This window comes from Lycorma delicatula, chromosome 10 (assembly GCF_047948215.1).
Source record: "Lycorma delicatula isolate Av1 chromosome 10, ASM4794821v1, whole genome shotgun sequence".
NCBI lineage: Eukaryota > Metazoa > Arthropoda > Insecta > Hemiptera > Fulgoridae > Lycorma > Lycorma delicatula.
The window spans coordinates 2,786,294-2,803,283 of NC_134464.1; the positions used below are offsets into that span (position 1 = coordinate 2,786,294).

Sequence of the window (16,990 nt, forward strand, 5' to 3'; positions counted from 1 at the left end):
TGTTCACTGAAACTAATAAAAAAATTAATTATTTTTTCAGATAAACGTGTGACACTTGCTGGTTCCATTGCTGTTCGTTTGGGAATTGTTAAAACTAAAGCAGATTATTTTATAAACGCTTACAAACCTGTTATTAATTTTTCTTTAACAACTTGCGGTGCTGGTAGAGTTAATATACATGTTAAAAGTACATCTGACAGTCCTGTCTCTCTTGACTTGTAAGTGCATTATTTAAAAAAATATACTTTTTCATTAGTAAGTTACAATCTGTAGTTAATTGACAAAATAAATAAAACATGTATTAACCTTTCAAGTTATTTGAAAATGATTTTATTAAAATTATCTTGTGCTGTTTCTATTTTCTACCTTCTCAGTTTTATATGGTTTTATTAAACCGATTAAATAATTATAAAGTAATAACAAATGCTATAAAGTTAAATGGTACCAAAACTTAGATTATAAATTAAATTACAGCTTTATCCTTCCTACATGAAATGTTTGTTTAATAATGCTATCAAAACAGATTTATGTTTAAAGAATTATATTAAAAAAAATCATATATATAAGTGGTCTGTTAACAGTCATTACATTTCATTGACCTCTATTGATGAGTGGTAACATAATTTTTCATCCAAATGATTGTGGTTCAAATTCTACTCAAGCTTGGCATCTTTTTGGTAAAAAAATTCATTTATGCTTTATAAAATTCATTTCTCATCATTAAAAAAAAGAAGTAAAAGTTTAATAAAGAAGGCAATTGGATGTCAGTCTTTAATTTTTAAGTGATAAATGAATAAATTTTAAAATACGGTTTGTAAAAGGTTCAGCTACATGTTGTAGTCGTTCTGTAAATCCATTATTTCATTCATAACTTATTGACATTTAAATGTAGATAATACATTTTGAAATTTTAATGTCTGAATTCTTCATTCAGCATTGTAACTTGGATGTGGGGATTAATCATAATAAGGTTAGTTAAAATTAAGTAATTTCTAAATAAATTTTGCCTTAATTTTTTAAGCGCACATTTCTTAATTTACTTTTTTCACGTAAATAATGATTATTTACTTAGTATTAAATTTCTTAATTGATATTAATACAGTAATTAACCATTTATATGAAACTGACAAAGTAAGATGAAGAAAAATGTTGATTATCCAGAAGTTTTTAAAAATTCATTATGGTAAAGATTTAATGAATACAAACGTTCGTAAATAAGCACATCATTTTATTAGTAGAAAATTGCGTAAAGAAACTAGTTTCTTTGAATTAAATTATGAGAAATGTGAATTTATTCTAGTACTCCAATGTATCCTCTTTTGATGTTCAAAGAATGCTTCAGTGATGTGCAAACTCAAAGTCAATTTTTCATTAGCAGTTCAACCAGTGATGTGTTCTAAACACACATTCTTAATGCAGTGGTGATGTGATCTTGTCCTAAATACACCATCAGTTATTTAAACGTACTTCTGATTTCACTGATTCACTGTTTTTAAATTGCTTGAAGAGTTATAACTTATAAACCAGTTTTAATTGAAATTTCTTAATTATGTTTGTACATTGTGTAATAATCTTTTTAAAACGTGTAGCACTTAGTTTACAAATAAAATTTCCTGCAGTTACTAAGTGGTAAAATAGTGATGTTTTTTAATGCTTATCGAAACCCTTGTCAGAAAAATTTAAAAAAGTATTGAACTTAAGATAAAACCCTGTCCCTAAATATAATTAAATTTTAATTTTTAATAAAAATACATTTAACCTATTAGTTTTTGCTCAAAGACAGTTCATATAATTGATTTGAGTGTTATTTTCTGCCGTTCCTAGCATTATCATTCTAACATTCGTAGTTGATGCATTTTGGAGTACCTCCAGTCTCAGAACTACTTTTAGCACTCAAGAAGTGCTGAAGTAATGCTAGTGACAGAAAGTAATGCACAAATCAATCATGATAATCCTAGTGAAAATATAAAATATTGTGAAAAAAATTCATATAATTTAGAAATTCTGGAATCATGTTTCTAAAATTTATGTTTTAAAAACTGTTTTTTAATTTAATTAACGTACAGTGCATGTTAGAAAATTTACAAATATTCTGTCAGTTGTTCTTTATAAACAAAGAACTTTTTAATAACTGTTTATTAATAAAAGTTTTTAATATATGTATTTATGTGTGGTACATCTTGGAATATTTATAAATATTCTATCATTTGTTCTTTCGTATTTCCATAAAAAAATATGAAGACAAAATAAATTTTTCAGATTGGCACAAACAAAATTTGCATTAACACGTCCTTCATGCTGTCTTTTGGAACGACTTGCAGTTGCAATTTCACAGAAAGAACCAGTGTTGTTAGTGGGTGAAACTGGTACTGGAAAAACTTCAACTTTACAACTTTTAGCAAAACAGACTGGTAACAGCTTGGTTGTACTTAATATGAATCAGCAGAGTGATAGTGCTGATTTATTAGGAGGGTAATTATTATTTTTTTATGTAGTTATTCATTCACCTATTTATTTTTGAGTGTTCAAGTAATGAAGTGAATTTTTTTAGATTGATTCAGAATGCTAGCTTTGATAGTTTGTATTATGTATATATTTTTTAATGTGCTTTTACTAATTTTTCTTTCAAGAACTAGGCTTGTTGCTCTGCTTCCAGTGTATGTGTGTAAGTGTGAGAAAAGTATTTTCAAACGGTGATGCATGTTGCATGTGTTAGCAATAACAGCATAATCATGAATATATTTAACATTTATTGTGAAGTTGTTGGCTCCTTATAATGCAGCTTAATTTAGTCATTAATAGAATCATGAAATGGGGATCAGTTAATGGCTCTGTTTATAACAGCAAATGTTTTTAATTCCATTTTTCTTGAGGTCTGTGCCTTCTAAGCAAGGCCATGGTTCCCATTCATATAACTGATAAAATTCATTCATTTTCTTATTATTATACACCTTTCTTTAATTAAGCTGTAAATTTTTTCATTTTCTACATGTACTTTATTCGTATTTTTATTTTTTTGTTTTATTGCAGTTTCAAACCAGTAGATATGAAATACGTGTTATCACCTCTAAGAGAAGAATTTGAAATATTGTTCAGAAATTTTTTCTCAGTTGAACAGAATATAAAATTTTTAGAACATATATCGGTATGTTAACATATATGTATTTTTTATATTAATATTTAAGATGTAAAATTAGAAACTAAGTAAAGGTTCATTTTTAAAATGAAAAAAAGTTTTAATTAGTTTTATATATATATATATATATATATATATATATTATAAACCAAACTGATCCACCCAAGTTCAGAAATATACATTAAATAAGATGACACTTACCTTTAAGATGGTATTGTGGTATTGTTTGTAAAGTATTTTGATAGTTTTTGATAATGATATACTACTTTAATTAATAATATTCATAAAAAACAGCTAAAAGTAAAAATTAAAAACAGTTGTTTTTAATGCAATAAATTTAGACCTTAGAACAATTAAAATACTTTTAATTTACTTTATAAAAAAAAATACTCATTGGTTTATACTGTATTAATTGACAATAAATGTTTGAAAATTCCACCATTGACATTGATGCAACTCATTTCTTTACATTCTCTGTCACCAACATAATGATATCTTCACTTTGCTTGATGAGGACAACAGTATCGGGAATGCGAATGATCAGTTCATCGCGTGTCTATTTTTTCCTTTATATCTTGCATTACATCCATCCTCATAAAATGTAATCTAAGGGAGTGAGGTTTGGTGATGTAGATGGCCAATTTACCAGCCCTTTATGTCCTATCCATTTACCAGTAAACCTTTTTCTAAGAATTGTCTTACTTCATTTGTGAAATGTGTTGGTGCTCCATCAAGCTGATAGTACAATTCAATTCATTTCACCAGTGAGAAATTTTCAAGCACTGTAAGAAATGAATTATTTAAAAATTCCAGATAATCTTTCCCGTGACATGTTCTAGTATGAAAGGGTCTATTTATTGCTTGCTGATCATGTCATACCAAGTCATTGCTGGAAATTTGATTCGATTACAGCGTGTGGGTTTTTCTTAGACCACCGATGTGAATTCCTTGTGTGTTATGGATTAAAGTAGCTTCATCCAAAAATAGTATGAATGGAATTAAGTGGTAATTGTTGTTATCCGTTGAAAAACATCAGTAGTTAGGCACGGTCACCGAGCTGGTGGTGTTGAACATTCTGAAACATGATAAGGACACAGTCGATGAGCATGTAATTTCCTCCTTACTGTACTTTGTGGAATGACTGTGAAAAAGTAGTGTAGAAATTCATCACGTGTTCGTTGCAGGATAAGCTGTACCACCTGGAGAATGTTTTCCCTTTCATCTCTATGTATCGGTTGATGTTCAGATGAAACATCGGGAAGTGTACCGTTCTCATGAAAATTATTAAAAATCCTACAAAATGCTTTATAGTTAGAATTACTTGTCCAGGATACCTACGTCAGTATTCTTCCACCACACCTGGAACACTTCCATCGTAAAAGCTATACATAAAAATCGTATCGGTTTATTCTGTTTGAGTGAAGAGATGCAGTATTTTTGAAAACAAAGAATTTAAAATGGAATTTTACTCTTTTGAATTCAGATTCAGTTGGAAAAATGTAGGTTCAGTATGGAGTACAACTAATATAAGTGGAGTACACTTCATACATTGATTTTTAAAAATAATTAAACACATTCAAAATTAAGTCAAAAACAACGAAACCGTCTAAAGTTTATTATTAACATGTAACCACCCTTTTGTGACAACAGTGAGTAGTATTCAAATTAATTTCAAAGCATACCGTTACTGTTGCCAACCTAATTTTTCAAAGTTTTAAATTTATTGTACTAAAAACAGCTGTTTTTAATTTTTACAAATTCAGAACATTTTTCTCTTTTGTTTTTAATAATAAAAATCAATTTTTTTTTGTTTGGTTTTGTAAACTTTATTATATAAATTTTCTCAGAATTAAATTCTCTACAATTTTTGATATTAAAATCTATATATTTATTAGTTATTTAACAAAGTTATTGTACTCCAGACCTAAAAAACATGTTTTGTCACTGAAGTTTTCTGTTATATATTGGCTGTCATGAAAACTATAGGAGATTCAATTTTAGGACCTCTTTTATTCGATCTTTCAGATCAAAAAGCATAAGAAACCATCAAGTTACAACTTATATAATGCCTTAAAAATTTCAGTTTGTTCTCAGCGGGAAGAACTAAAATCTGTGTGAAATATTTTTGTAAGAGATGTTTGTATGAATTTTTTTGTTTATTTCAAGCTCTAAAATCAGTTTCCAAATTATTTCCCTTTCCCCTGAATCACTTTGTATGTATTGCTTTAAAATATGAGTATGTAAATAAATAAAAATGTAGCATAGTTTGTTATTATTTTTTGGTCTTTATGTGAATTTGTCTTGTCATTTTAATGAACTTTATTGAAAAAGTTTTGGTTTCCACTTTGAAAAAAAATTGTTAAAGTTGAAATACCTACAGGTACATAACTTGTGTGATTTTTAATTTTTTGAATAAAGGTACAAATCTTAATTTTCCTTTTTTTTAAAAGTGTTCTATATGAACTTATGATAATAATTGTGTAAAAAATGAGATTTTCACTGATTGTCAACCAAGAGCATTTTTTCTTTTTTTTTAAATTTTAATCCGATTAAAAAATGTTTTTTTTGTAATGCTTCAACATTTTTTTTTTTTTTTAGTCGTGTTTTAATGCTCATCGTTGGTCTACATTATTACGATTGATGGAACACAGTCAAACTGCAGCTATTAGACGTTTATCATCTACCGGTGAAAAAGAGAGGTTGGCACAGTGGCTCGCTGTTGGAGAGAAAATATATAAGTTAAAGTTACAAATAAAACAAGGACAAGCTGCTCTTGCTTTTTCATTTATCGAAGGAGCTCTTGTGAAAGCCCTTAAAAATGGTATTTTAAGTTTTGATATTTTTATAAATGTATATTCTTTTATAAATTTATCCTCTTAATAGGTAGTTGGACTATCTCATTCCCTTTGAATCCTGTTCGGGTTTTCTGTCTGACCATCCATCTCCATTTGTACTAACATCTTTCACGATTTCCTTTTAAAATGTCTGGAATATGCTCCTGATTGAGTTTGTTAGATTAGATTGTCCTTATAAAATTGAAGCATTATTCTATATACATTTCATAAAGAAGTGTTTCACTTAATCGCAAAACAATTTGCTTCCTTTTTTATTTTTCTTGTTTTTGTGTTTTTTTTAATAATTAGGTAATCAAACGTTTCATTTAACAATCGATTAGAATTTACTTATGGAAAGCACAAAGTTTCATTTGGAATATTCTCTTTGATCTAAAAAATTATTTTTAGTCTAAATTATGAAACTTTAGGAAAAAAATTAATTAATTTTAAGTATGTGGGAGAAGGGTTCATTACTAGGATTTCGGGTAACAGGAAGAAGGTTTCATTTTAAATAAATGAAAATTATAAACATTTCATTTGTTACTTTATTACAAGTTACTATAGTCAAAGACAAAAAGGTATATTTAATTTAACAGATTAAAATACATACTGTGACCAATTTTAAAATAAAAAAATAGAGACTAATCTTAATTTAAATTGTCCAGGCGCAATCATTTTCTTTAAATTATGACTAAAAAATAGTCTATTTAAAAAAAAAAATAGACTTGGATAGTTATGCGCTTAATGATTTCCAGACCGGTTGACTCCTGTTTAAATGTTTTATGACTATTCAATCACTGCTATGTTTTAGCTTGATTGTTATTTCTCAACTGTCTGAACTCCGCTATTTATGAACTTAACTACTTGATAGTTAACATATTACTAATCAGAGAATATTTGAAAAACATAAATTGAAACGTATTATATTTGGAATAAAACATTACATAACTTAAATAGGAAATAAGAAAAAAATATATAAATTCCCTTTTTGGATGGTGCTACATATTATGCTAGACAATGATAAAGAAGAGTAATAATAATAAAAAGATAAATTTAAAACTTATCGATGACTCAAAACTGTAGATGATAGAAATGTATGGTTGTTTTTTACTGCCTCCTGTAATAAATGACTTAAATATAAAAATATAAGTTAATGATATTTTTATTTAATTAAAAATATAAAGAGAAATATGAAAAAAGGAACAAATTAATCTGCAGAAAATTTTTAAACTGTGAAATTTGAATTATGCAAATTGGTCCTGAGATTTTTGAGAAATTTGAAAAATAAAAATAATAATTAAATAATATCTTGATCAAAGTAGTTAGTATTTTGAAGAGAAGAGCCCTAAAATTCACGTACAGAAATGTATTTATAGCAAGGAAAGGTATTTGTGGCATTAAGGAAATCATTATCTCTGATTTCATTCTTCACTACTACAACTAAAAAAAAAATATCAATTCCAAAAGATGACCTTGCAATGGGCAAATCTACCTTGAGAAAAGGGAAACCTGAAATTTGATAATAGGGCCATTGCTTTAAGAAATGTAAGCATTTAAAATTTATAAAAGAAACAATAATAATTTTGTTCATTTTTTATTAAGGTAACTTTGATTTTATCTCTGTATTTCTTGGTGAATGTTGTTATAATATAGAAATAAAATCAAAATAAAGTAAAATTATTATTGTAAAATAGAAGAGAAATTACAAATATAAAAATGCCATTATGAAACTGACATACCATTTTATTTTTTTTTTGTTACTGATTCAGGTTAGATTTTGTTTTTATCTGCTTATTAAAATCTAAGAGAATTATTTTCCAGCTGAGCACAGGTGTGAGAAAGCTTATACTTATAACTTTAAGAAGTAATTATGCTGGATTAAGATATGAAATTTTGCAAGATTAGAAGCCTGTTCCTAGATTTTTTCTTGATGTCTGTTACTGTAACTTTATAGGTTGTTGGGTTCTTTTGGATGAAATAAATTTGGCATCTGCTGAGACATTGCAGTGTTTATCAGGTCTCCTTGAAGGTGGAGATGGTTCTGTGTCGCTTCTGGAGAAAGGTGAATTTGCTACTGTTACTCGTCACCCAGATTTTCGTTTATTAGCCGCTATGAATCCTGCAACTGATGTTGGTAAAAAGGATCTACCACCTGGTATACGTAACAGGTAATATTGTTGTACATGTTTAAAACTTATTTTAGTTTTTCATTTCTTGAGTGATATTTTAATTGTATTATACTGGGTGATTCAAAGAAACGGGAAATTAAAAAAATTAAATAACGTTAATGAAAAATTTTTTTAGAATATGAATTTTATTTCATGTAATTGTACAAATGTTGCCATTTTAGGATACATACATTTTAGTTTATTTTTTAAAGATGACATCTTCCAGGTGACCTTCTCTTCTATGTAAACACTCACGAAGTCTCTTCGTTAAATTGTTCATGGTTTGACGTAACATCTCAACTGGAATTTCCGCAATTGCTTCTCAGATCTTTGCCTTCAGTTCTTCCGTTGTAGCAGGTCAACTGTGGAATATTTTTTTTTTAAGGTGACCCCACAAAAAGTAATCGCAGGTTGAGAGATCAGCGATCTGGGAGGCCATCTAATGTCATCATTTTGTGAAATAACACGTTGTCCAAACAATCGGCGTACAGCTGCCATCGATATTCGTGCAGTATGTGATGTTGCTCCGTCTTGTTGAAACCAGGCTGTGTTAAGAATCGGTGGAAATCTCTTTTGTTGTTCCACAACAAAGGTTTCAAGCACGGCTACGTAACAAGCCGACGTCACTGTAATCGCAAGACCGTTGTCATCCTCAAAAAAATAAGGACCTATAACACCATAAGATGACATAGCACACCACACGGTCACTTTCTGGCTGTGCAACGAACGCTGGTGAAGCTGCGTAGGATTTTCTTGTGCCCAGTATCTGAAATTTTGCTCGTTAACAAATCCACTGAAGTAGAAATGCGCTTCGTCTGACATCCACAGTCCGTGAACAAACTCTTCGTTATCATTTATCTTCTGAAGCATTACATTACAGAACTGTGCTCGCACAACTGCATCATTCGGTTTCAGTTCCTGGACGATCTGCAACTTGTACGGATGGTATTGCAAGTCCTTCACTAACATTCTTCGAACACTTGAACTATACTATAATAATTGTAAAGATGCTGAGAGATGACGGATTGACCGATGTGGACAGCATCTTGTAAAGCTTGAACATTCTGTGGTGTACGGACGGTTTGCTCACGGCCTGGAGGTTTCTTTTTCATTGCCGAACCGGTTTCCTCAAAATTAGATATCCATGTTTTAATTGCATGAGTTGATGAAACACGGTCGTGCCATCCCAGATTAAAATGACGTCGAAATTCTCTCCACACTGTCATTGTTTTTGTAAAACGCTTTGATAACAAATGCACGTTGGGCACCACTCCAAGGATCCATGATAACTAAATGGCAGGTTAGGTTAGAGAGGCTGGCGCCACTTATCAAGTGGTACCAATCGTCGATGGCTACCAACACAACTTTCAAAATTTCCCGTTTCTTTGAATCACCTGTATATACTAGAAAAATGGCGAGCCTACGACCCACTGTGAAAATGTTACGTGGTTTATGTTATATTACACATGATTTTGTTAAATGTTTTTGCTTATTGTAACTAAATAAAGTTCATGAATTTAGCATAGTAACAACAAAAAATTCTTTTAAAAATTGCCACTGTTATTTTTATAATACTCATTCGATTGATTTGAATCATTCAGTTCAAACCTAGCTAACACAGTGATAGAGGCTCACAGTTCACAGTTGATTAATTCAACTCATTAAAGTTTGTGCTTCAACCGGGAATAAAAATGTGAGCACATACAGCAAACAAACCAACACATCATACACTCTTTTTTATAAAGAGATATATATATATATCTTTTTTAAATCTTACATCACTGTACAATGATCAGTCATTATCTGTATAATACCAGTAGCAAAGTAGTTAATTGAAATGATCTCTAGAAACAAGCAGATCAAATATTAGCTGTTTGAATTCAAACCTTAATTTTTCCAGCATGTTGTCATAGATGTAAAAAGTTTTTTGGAAGTAGTGAATAAGCAAAAATTTAATTTAAATTTGTTAAAATTTTTACACATTTAATTCTTAGCACAACCTCTCATTTACTGTTATTTTATGCAGCTTCTTTTTAATTAATTTTGTTTAATAGGTTCACAGAATTATTTGTCGATGAATTGAATGAACGTACCGATCTTGGTTTACTAGTTAGTTGTTATTTACCTGATTTATCACCAGCAAGAGTTGATGCGGTCGTTATGTTTTATTTAAAAGTTAAGACTGAGGCGATGAATGTGCTGGCTGATCCAACAGGGCATAGGCCTCATTACAGGTAATATAATGTACCTTTAAAATATATTGAATAATTCAATTTGGATGTATATGCTAATTTGTACTTTTTCATCAATACTTAAATAAGGACAAAGAATAGAAAGTTTTTTGGAGGGATTATATCAATCATCAATTCCCTTTTTGAATAATTTTTATTATGCTTCAGTAACAAATCTTTTTGCTGAAAATTAATTGATATAGACTACAGAATCATATATGAATTTGTTTTTGCGGTTATTTGTATTTATTCATCAAAATTTGATGTTGTTTTTGTTTTTATTTGTTTGACAGTTTACGTACATTGTGTCGAGCACTTGCGATCACATCTAAAGATCTTTGCAGCTCTATTCAACGATCATTATATGAAGCTCTATGTTTAAGCTTTCTTACTCAGCTTGATTCGCCGTCTCACAACATTGTTAAGAATATGATTTCTGAGTGAGTGTAATTTACTACTGTTAATTTAAATATTTTCAATATTATTGTTAAACTTTTTTTTTTAGTAGATTGTTAAGTAAATTGTCATTATTTTGTATTTTAAAACAAAAGTGATAATTGTATGAATAGTCAAGCTACCTAATTCAGTATTCCAATATATTATAAAAATGATTACTTTTTGATGTTCATTGGCAAGTTTGATAAAGTTTGTCTACTTTAGTCTAATTCTTGTATCTGTATACATAATTCAGCATTATACCTTAAGTGAACTGAAAGTTGCATGTAACAAGGTTATTGAAACAACCGATTGTAAGCTCCTTCATATCACAACTAATTCGCATGCTGGCATTTCATTAGCTGTTCTTGTTTGATTCCCAGCATTGTTATAGTTCCTTTACACTAATGACTTAACATCATCATCATCATTCTATAAAAAAGTTATTTTTATGTTTAAAATCTTATTTGTTCAGATTAAATGAATTATTAAAAAAGTACTATAATTATAGTGTGTGTATGCACATGCGTGCATGGTTTTTTTCTTTTTTTCTCCCCGTTAGAGTAAGTAATACTACATGCCAAGTGTTACTTACACTAAATCTTAGTACATAAAATAATCGCTTAATGTAACTTATTCTATTATATTTTTTTTACACTGTCATTAACATTATATCTTAATTATATTTATAATATTTAAGAAATATTTTAGCTTAATTGTTCAAGTTAATGAATTTTGTATCAAACTTTTAATATTTTTTTTAAAACTACACTTTTAAGTAGCCTATATACAGTACATCCTATTATAATGCAATTCTTAAATGTTTCCTGTCCTACAATTTAAAATATAATATTTTACATGCTAATTTAAAACAGAAGTTTGTACATATTATGCATACTTGTTATAATAGTTAGTATTAAATATATTGTCATACTCAGTAGTGAGGTTAATTTGTTTACAAATTCCCATAATACATTTTTAATCATGTAAAATATTCTAATATGCATATCAACATATAAACTGAATTAATCTGAAAATGGCAATACTGCCAAAACAATCTACATGTGTTGAACAAAGTAGTATAAAGTAAGTAAGTAGTAGTATAAAACTCCAAATTTTTTTTTTTTATAAAAATGATTTAACATGCACTAGCATTATTCTACTATTATTCTAAAAACAAAACCAAATTGTAAAAACAATACTATTTTACAAACTAATCTGTTTTCAAAAGATCATTAAAATACATGGACAACATATTCCTACAAATGCTGATACTTCATGTAGAAAGAAATTATTAATTTACGACTTGCTAATTATTTTTTTTGTTTTAGTATATAGGAAAGCACTGTGTTAACATAGGAGTACAAGCACTGTTTTACAAGCTAGTCTACTTTTATATAATATTGACAAAAAACCAACTCGCTCTTTTATAAAATCTTTTTCAATTTACAAGAAAAACTTAACTCTTAAATCCCTTATAAAACACATTAATGTACTATATAAAAACTAACGGTCAGACTAGTTTAGTTTTTAACGAACAAAATGTAGACAATATTATTCACTAATATTAAGTAGAATTTTTTAATACAATCATCTAATTGTAATAATGTAATATGTTTGGTTTTCTGAATTCTCATAGAGCCATATTTTCAGATGAGCAATAACACATTTACTAATAAGATTGTAAGTTTTCAAAGTCAGTAGATTATGTAAGTCTTTTAAATTGTTTTAACCTTTTCCCATCACAATGATCTTTGGTTGATTAGCGCTGCGCGAAAATATGTTGGTCTGATTGCGTCCCTTCATAGTCTTATGCTACCCTCTTGAGAAAAAAATTTAAAAAAATTACAGTATATTAAAGACATTTAACAAATTTTGACAAAAAAAAAAACCATTACGATTAGATATTTTTTATACCTCTAACAAAAAAAAAATAGAACAGTACAAAAATTACGATAATTTAATTGCAGAATTTTTTTGCGCATTTCTACCACGTTTTTTATTAGCGAAATTTTTTTTTGCTTTGTGTTTATGAAACATAGTTTGCTGATTTTAAAAATAGTACTTTCAAGCAAATCGGTTGAAAATTAGGCAAAATATGATGAAAACCCCATGTCATAAATCACAGATTAGTAACATATGTTAGTATAAGTGAAAGTAGATTCAGAAAATTACGTTTTATAAAAATTCCCACCACTCAAAAGGCTATTCAGATTGACAAAAACCATTTTTACTGTATACTCTTATTCATTATGAATTGATATGTGTTACATGTTTACCGATATCATTTGTCTGAAAAGATATTTATAGACCTGAAGTAAAAGTGATGTATTTGTAAAAGTGAAGTAAAAGTGTCAAGTGAAGTCAAGTAAAAGTGACATGTTTATGACCACAAATTCGTTCTTTTTTTTTGTGTGCCGTATATCATAATTTATTATGTGTTTCAATACATCGATATGTTGCTAGTAAGATAAGCTATTTTTGTAAATAATAAATAAATCCATAACCCTCATAGCAATTATAATACACAAGTCACACACACATACACAAGCACATTTCTGAGAAAAAAATGGTCATATTCTTTCTAGTCTAAATAAAACATTTTACATTGTATAAACGTCATTCAAATTGTGTAATAAAACTGATTCCTTTGTGAATATAAAACAAAATAACCGACGTAGATACCATATAAAATCATTTTCTAACAGCTTTATAAAACTGACGCCAAACATAGCCAGTTTCAAGGCTACATGATCTGAAAAGGTTAAGAACTTCCCAATCATCTCACTCTCTTGTAAATACAATCTTCCTCTTCCTTAAAAAGTTTGATCTTTCTGCATTTAATTTAGAACATTCATAGATTACAAGATAGACGGTTTTTTCTGTACTGTTGCGAGAACATTTCATGTTATACGAGGGCTATTCAAAAAGTAAGGAACGTTTTGGAATTTTAAAAAACCAAGTACAAGAAACACTTTTTATTATATACATCTGAAAGTGGGACTAAAATACTACTTTTCAACATAATCACCATACAAATTCAGGCACTTATCATAGCGGTGGACAAGCTTTGAAATGCCTGTGTCATAGAATTCTGCCGCCTGTGATCTCAACCACTCACCGATGCACCCATCTTGCACAAAATTTGTGGTAGCCTAGCTTCTGTGAAACAATTTCAAACAATAAAGTCCGTGAAACTTGTGGGAAACATAGAGAAAGCTCAGTTATTGTGAACAGTGGTTTTCACGAATCTTTTCGTCAACTTTGGAGACCAGATCGTCAGTCACAATGCTTGATGTCCACTCTTCTCTTTATCGTGAACGTTTGTTCGGCCATTTTTAAACTGAATGCACCACTTCCTGACAGAACTTTCACTCATTATGTTGTTCCTGTACACTTCACACAGTTCCTGATGAATTTCTATTGGTTTTAAGTTTTTTGCCAACAAAAAACGAATCACAGACCGCACCTCACAACTGGTGGGATTTTCGATTACAACACACATTTCAAATTTGTATATAAAAAAAAACGGGCAGTGCGGAAATGTTCCAGTTGTCACGGCTGGACGCTCACTAAGGTGCCGAGCACGAGCACACCAATATATACGCGATTGGCATGTGCCTGGCGGCATCAGGTGGAAACGTTCCTTACTTTCTGAATAGCCCTCGTACTTTATTTTAAACCTGTAGAAGTAAGGTCGCAGCTTTCCTTGGCCAGTAGTCAAGGTTGTAAAGGAGTGTTGGTAGCAGGAATCTTAGCTGCAAGTCTGCGTTTTACATTATGAAAGAAGTCAACAGTTGAGTCAACCACTTTGACAGGACGTTTACGTTGACTTAATTTTAAATATATGACAACCGACCAACTGCTGTAATTAGGTAAATATTAAAAATGCAGAAAATAATTAACATATGAAGTTTTGATTATGGTTACAAATATGATAAATTACATGAGTTCCTGAGATGGAAATTAATTCACTCCATTTGTTGATTCTTCCCCCTTCTCTAATCTTATTTTTCTCTCTTCAGCTAAGATCAGGTTTTTTGGTATTCTACTGTACTTGATTGAATCGGGTCATTGGATACATCTTTTGTTAGTTGATTTTTTGCTAGTAGATAGTATATTAATGGTATCTGATGGTTTAAAGTTGCTCGTCAGGCTAAATGATTTTTCAAATAATACCATCGCCTTCTTGTTCTTCATTTAAAATTACTCCACAGAATTGTAAATAGTGATTTGTGTCATTCGCTAATTATACATGCATTAATCTTGGCAAATATTTCAAACCTAAATGATGCATTTTTAAGAATAGTAATAATGACTGGTCGACCATTCTTTTGCACATTAAGATCTACTCGGTCCAATTAGATTTAACATGTAATTTTTTTAAATGGTTGGCGTAGATGGTGGATGTGTAATAAAGTGCTCATGCTGTTTTCTCTAAATTTTTTTCAAATTCTCTATTTCAGTAATTCTTCAAAATGCACTTTTATTGGTCGTCGCTTAAATTACTGGCTGTAATGAAAACAACAATTAGAAATGCAAACGTTATTGAAAATATTATTTAAATAATTTGCAACTGATTTATATCAGCCAACAAGGCAAAGTAATTTAAAAAAAAATACAACTGCCTGGGGAATTTTTTTGCACTCCCTGGGGAAGGAAAAAGTTCGTAAGGATTTATTTATTTGTGTAAGTTTTTCTTCATAAATGATTTAAATTGCTGTTAGATTTGCGGCTCCTTCTTAAAACATCTTATTTGTGATTTGTAGTATATTTAAATTTTTTCTAAAATAAAATTTTTGATTTTAATCAACATTCCATGTATACTATATGATATTACATATTCACCATTTTCAGAGCTGTGGTTGATAAAGGAGATATAAAAAGCATCTTAGGACAGTCAATTCCAGAGCCTTTACCAACAGACACCCATGTTCAGTTTGAAGATTATTGGGTTACTAAAGGTAGCCTTGAACCTCATGTTCCAGAAAAGGTAATTTTTTTTTGTTAAAGAAAGAGAAAATAATTTATTTTAAGTGTTTTAAATATATATTTTGTTTATCAGTTAACATGATTGCTACCTACAGAAATCATTTTGCTGGAGCATCATAAAAACAAACTTAGGTCTGTGCTTGATTTTCAGTCATTAAAAGAAAAAAAATTGATTGAGTTTCTTTATTAAAAAGAAAATTCTTTGGTTTCCTATAACAGTTTATCGCTGTTATAGTTATGTATTTTATGGGGGAAAATAAAAAACTGATATCTGCATTTGCCGTGTGATTGAACAATTCTGGAAATTCTTTGTTTGTTGTATTTTTTTTTCTGTAATTTTTCTCTATGCTATTAAACTTTTTTTACTTATTTTCATCTTTGGTCTGAAAAAAGTTGCGGTGCTGAGTGATTTTAGTAATAGATTGTTCGATGTTAATATTCTGAGTTAGTCGGGTGCCATATTTCTGAAATTAAGAAACATGGAACAATGGGGGTGTTATATTCTCCCACTGTCTTTCTGCAGATCCAGCTGTTGAAGTGCTAGTTATCATTGTATATATTTCTATGTTTCTAGCAGTTACCAGTTGTATGATATGAGGTTATAATTTTTCTCTCTATACTATCAAATTTTTTTTACTTATTTTCATGGACTGAAAAAAGTGCGGTGCTAAGTGATTTTAGTAATAGATTGTTGATTGTTAATATTCTGATTTGGTCTTTGAAGATTCCCACTTACCAGTTGTACGATATGAACTTACAAACCCATCCTTATAAGTCTTTTTAAGGCAGAGCTGTAGTGTTTTTAGTAGACTTATGCATTTTGATCTAATTAAATTTAATCTTAACAAAGAATGTATCCAGTTACTCATTTTTGATACTGTTTCAGTAAAAGGTTAGTAGAAGCCACTGATTGTTTTCTTCCACAACACAATTTTGGAAATTATTAGGAAGAATTTTCTGTTTGTGATGTTAGAAACATGTTACAAGTAATATCCTGGTTCCTATTAGAAATTAACTTTTCATATAGTTTATTTTAAGGTTCAATTTAAATTTGTTTTGTTTCCACATAAATAAAACAAAGTTAAACATAAAAGAAATAGTTGTTATTTATAAATTTAATTCATAATGATTTTAGGAAAGAATCAAATGATTTTGATTGGGCAAACGTTGTAATATCTGTTTATTTTATGTTGA

The 16,990-nt window shown here is 29.2% G+C and overlaps 1 protein-coding gene across 1 annotated transcript in view; it reads left to right on the top strand.

The window, feature by feature from the left end:
- The window catches only part of LOC142331549 (midasin), a 640,891-nt gene that overhangs the window by 27,730 nt on the left and 596,171 nt on the right, over nt 1-16,990 (top strand). Inside the window, exons 12-19 of the mRNA XM_075377535.1 lie at nt 41-218; nt 2,260-2,472; nt 3,031-3,145; nt 5,735-5,957; nt 7,925-8,138; nt 10,193-10,372; nt 10,663-10,809; nt 15,662-15,797. Coding sequence (XP_075233650.1) covers nt 41-218; nt 2,260-2,472; nt 3,031-3,145; nt 5,735-5,957; nt 7,925-8,138; nt 10,193-10,372; nt 10,663-10,809; nt 15,662-15,797 — 1,406 coding nt within the window. The remainder of the gene's footprint in view (nt 1-40; nt 219-2,259; nt 2,473-3,030; nt 3,146-5,734; nt 5,958-7,924; nt 8,139-10,192; nt 10,373-10,662; nt 10,810-15,661; nt 15,798-16,990) is intronic.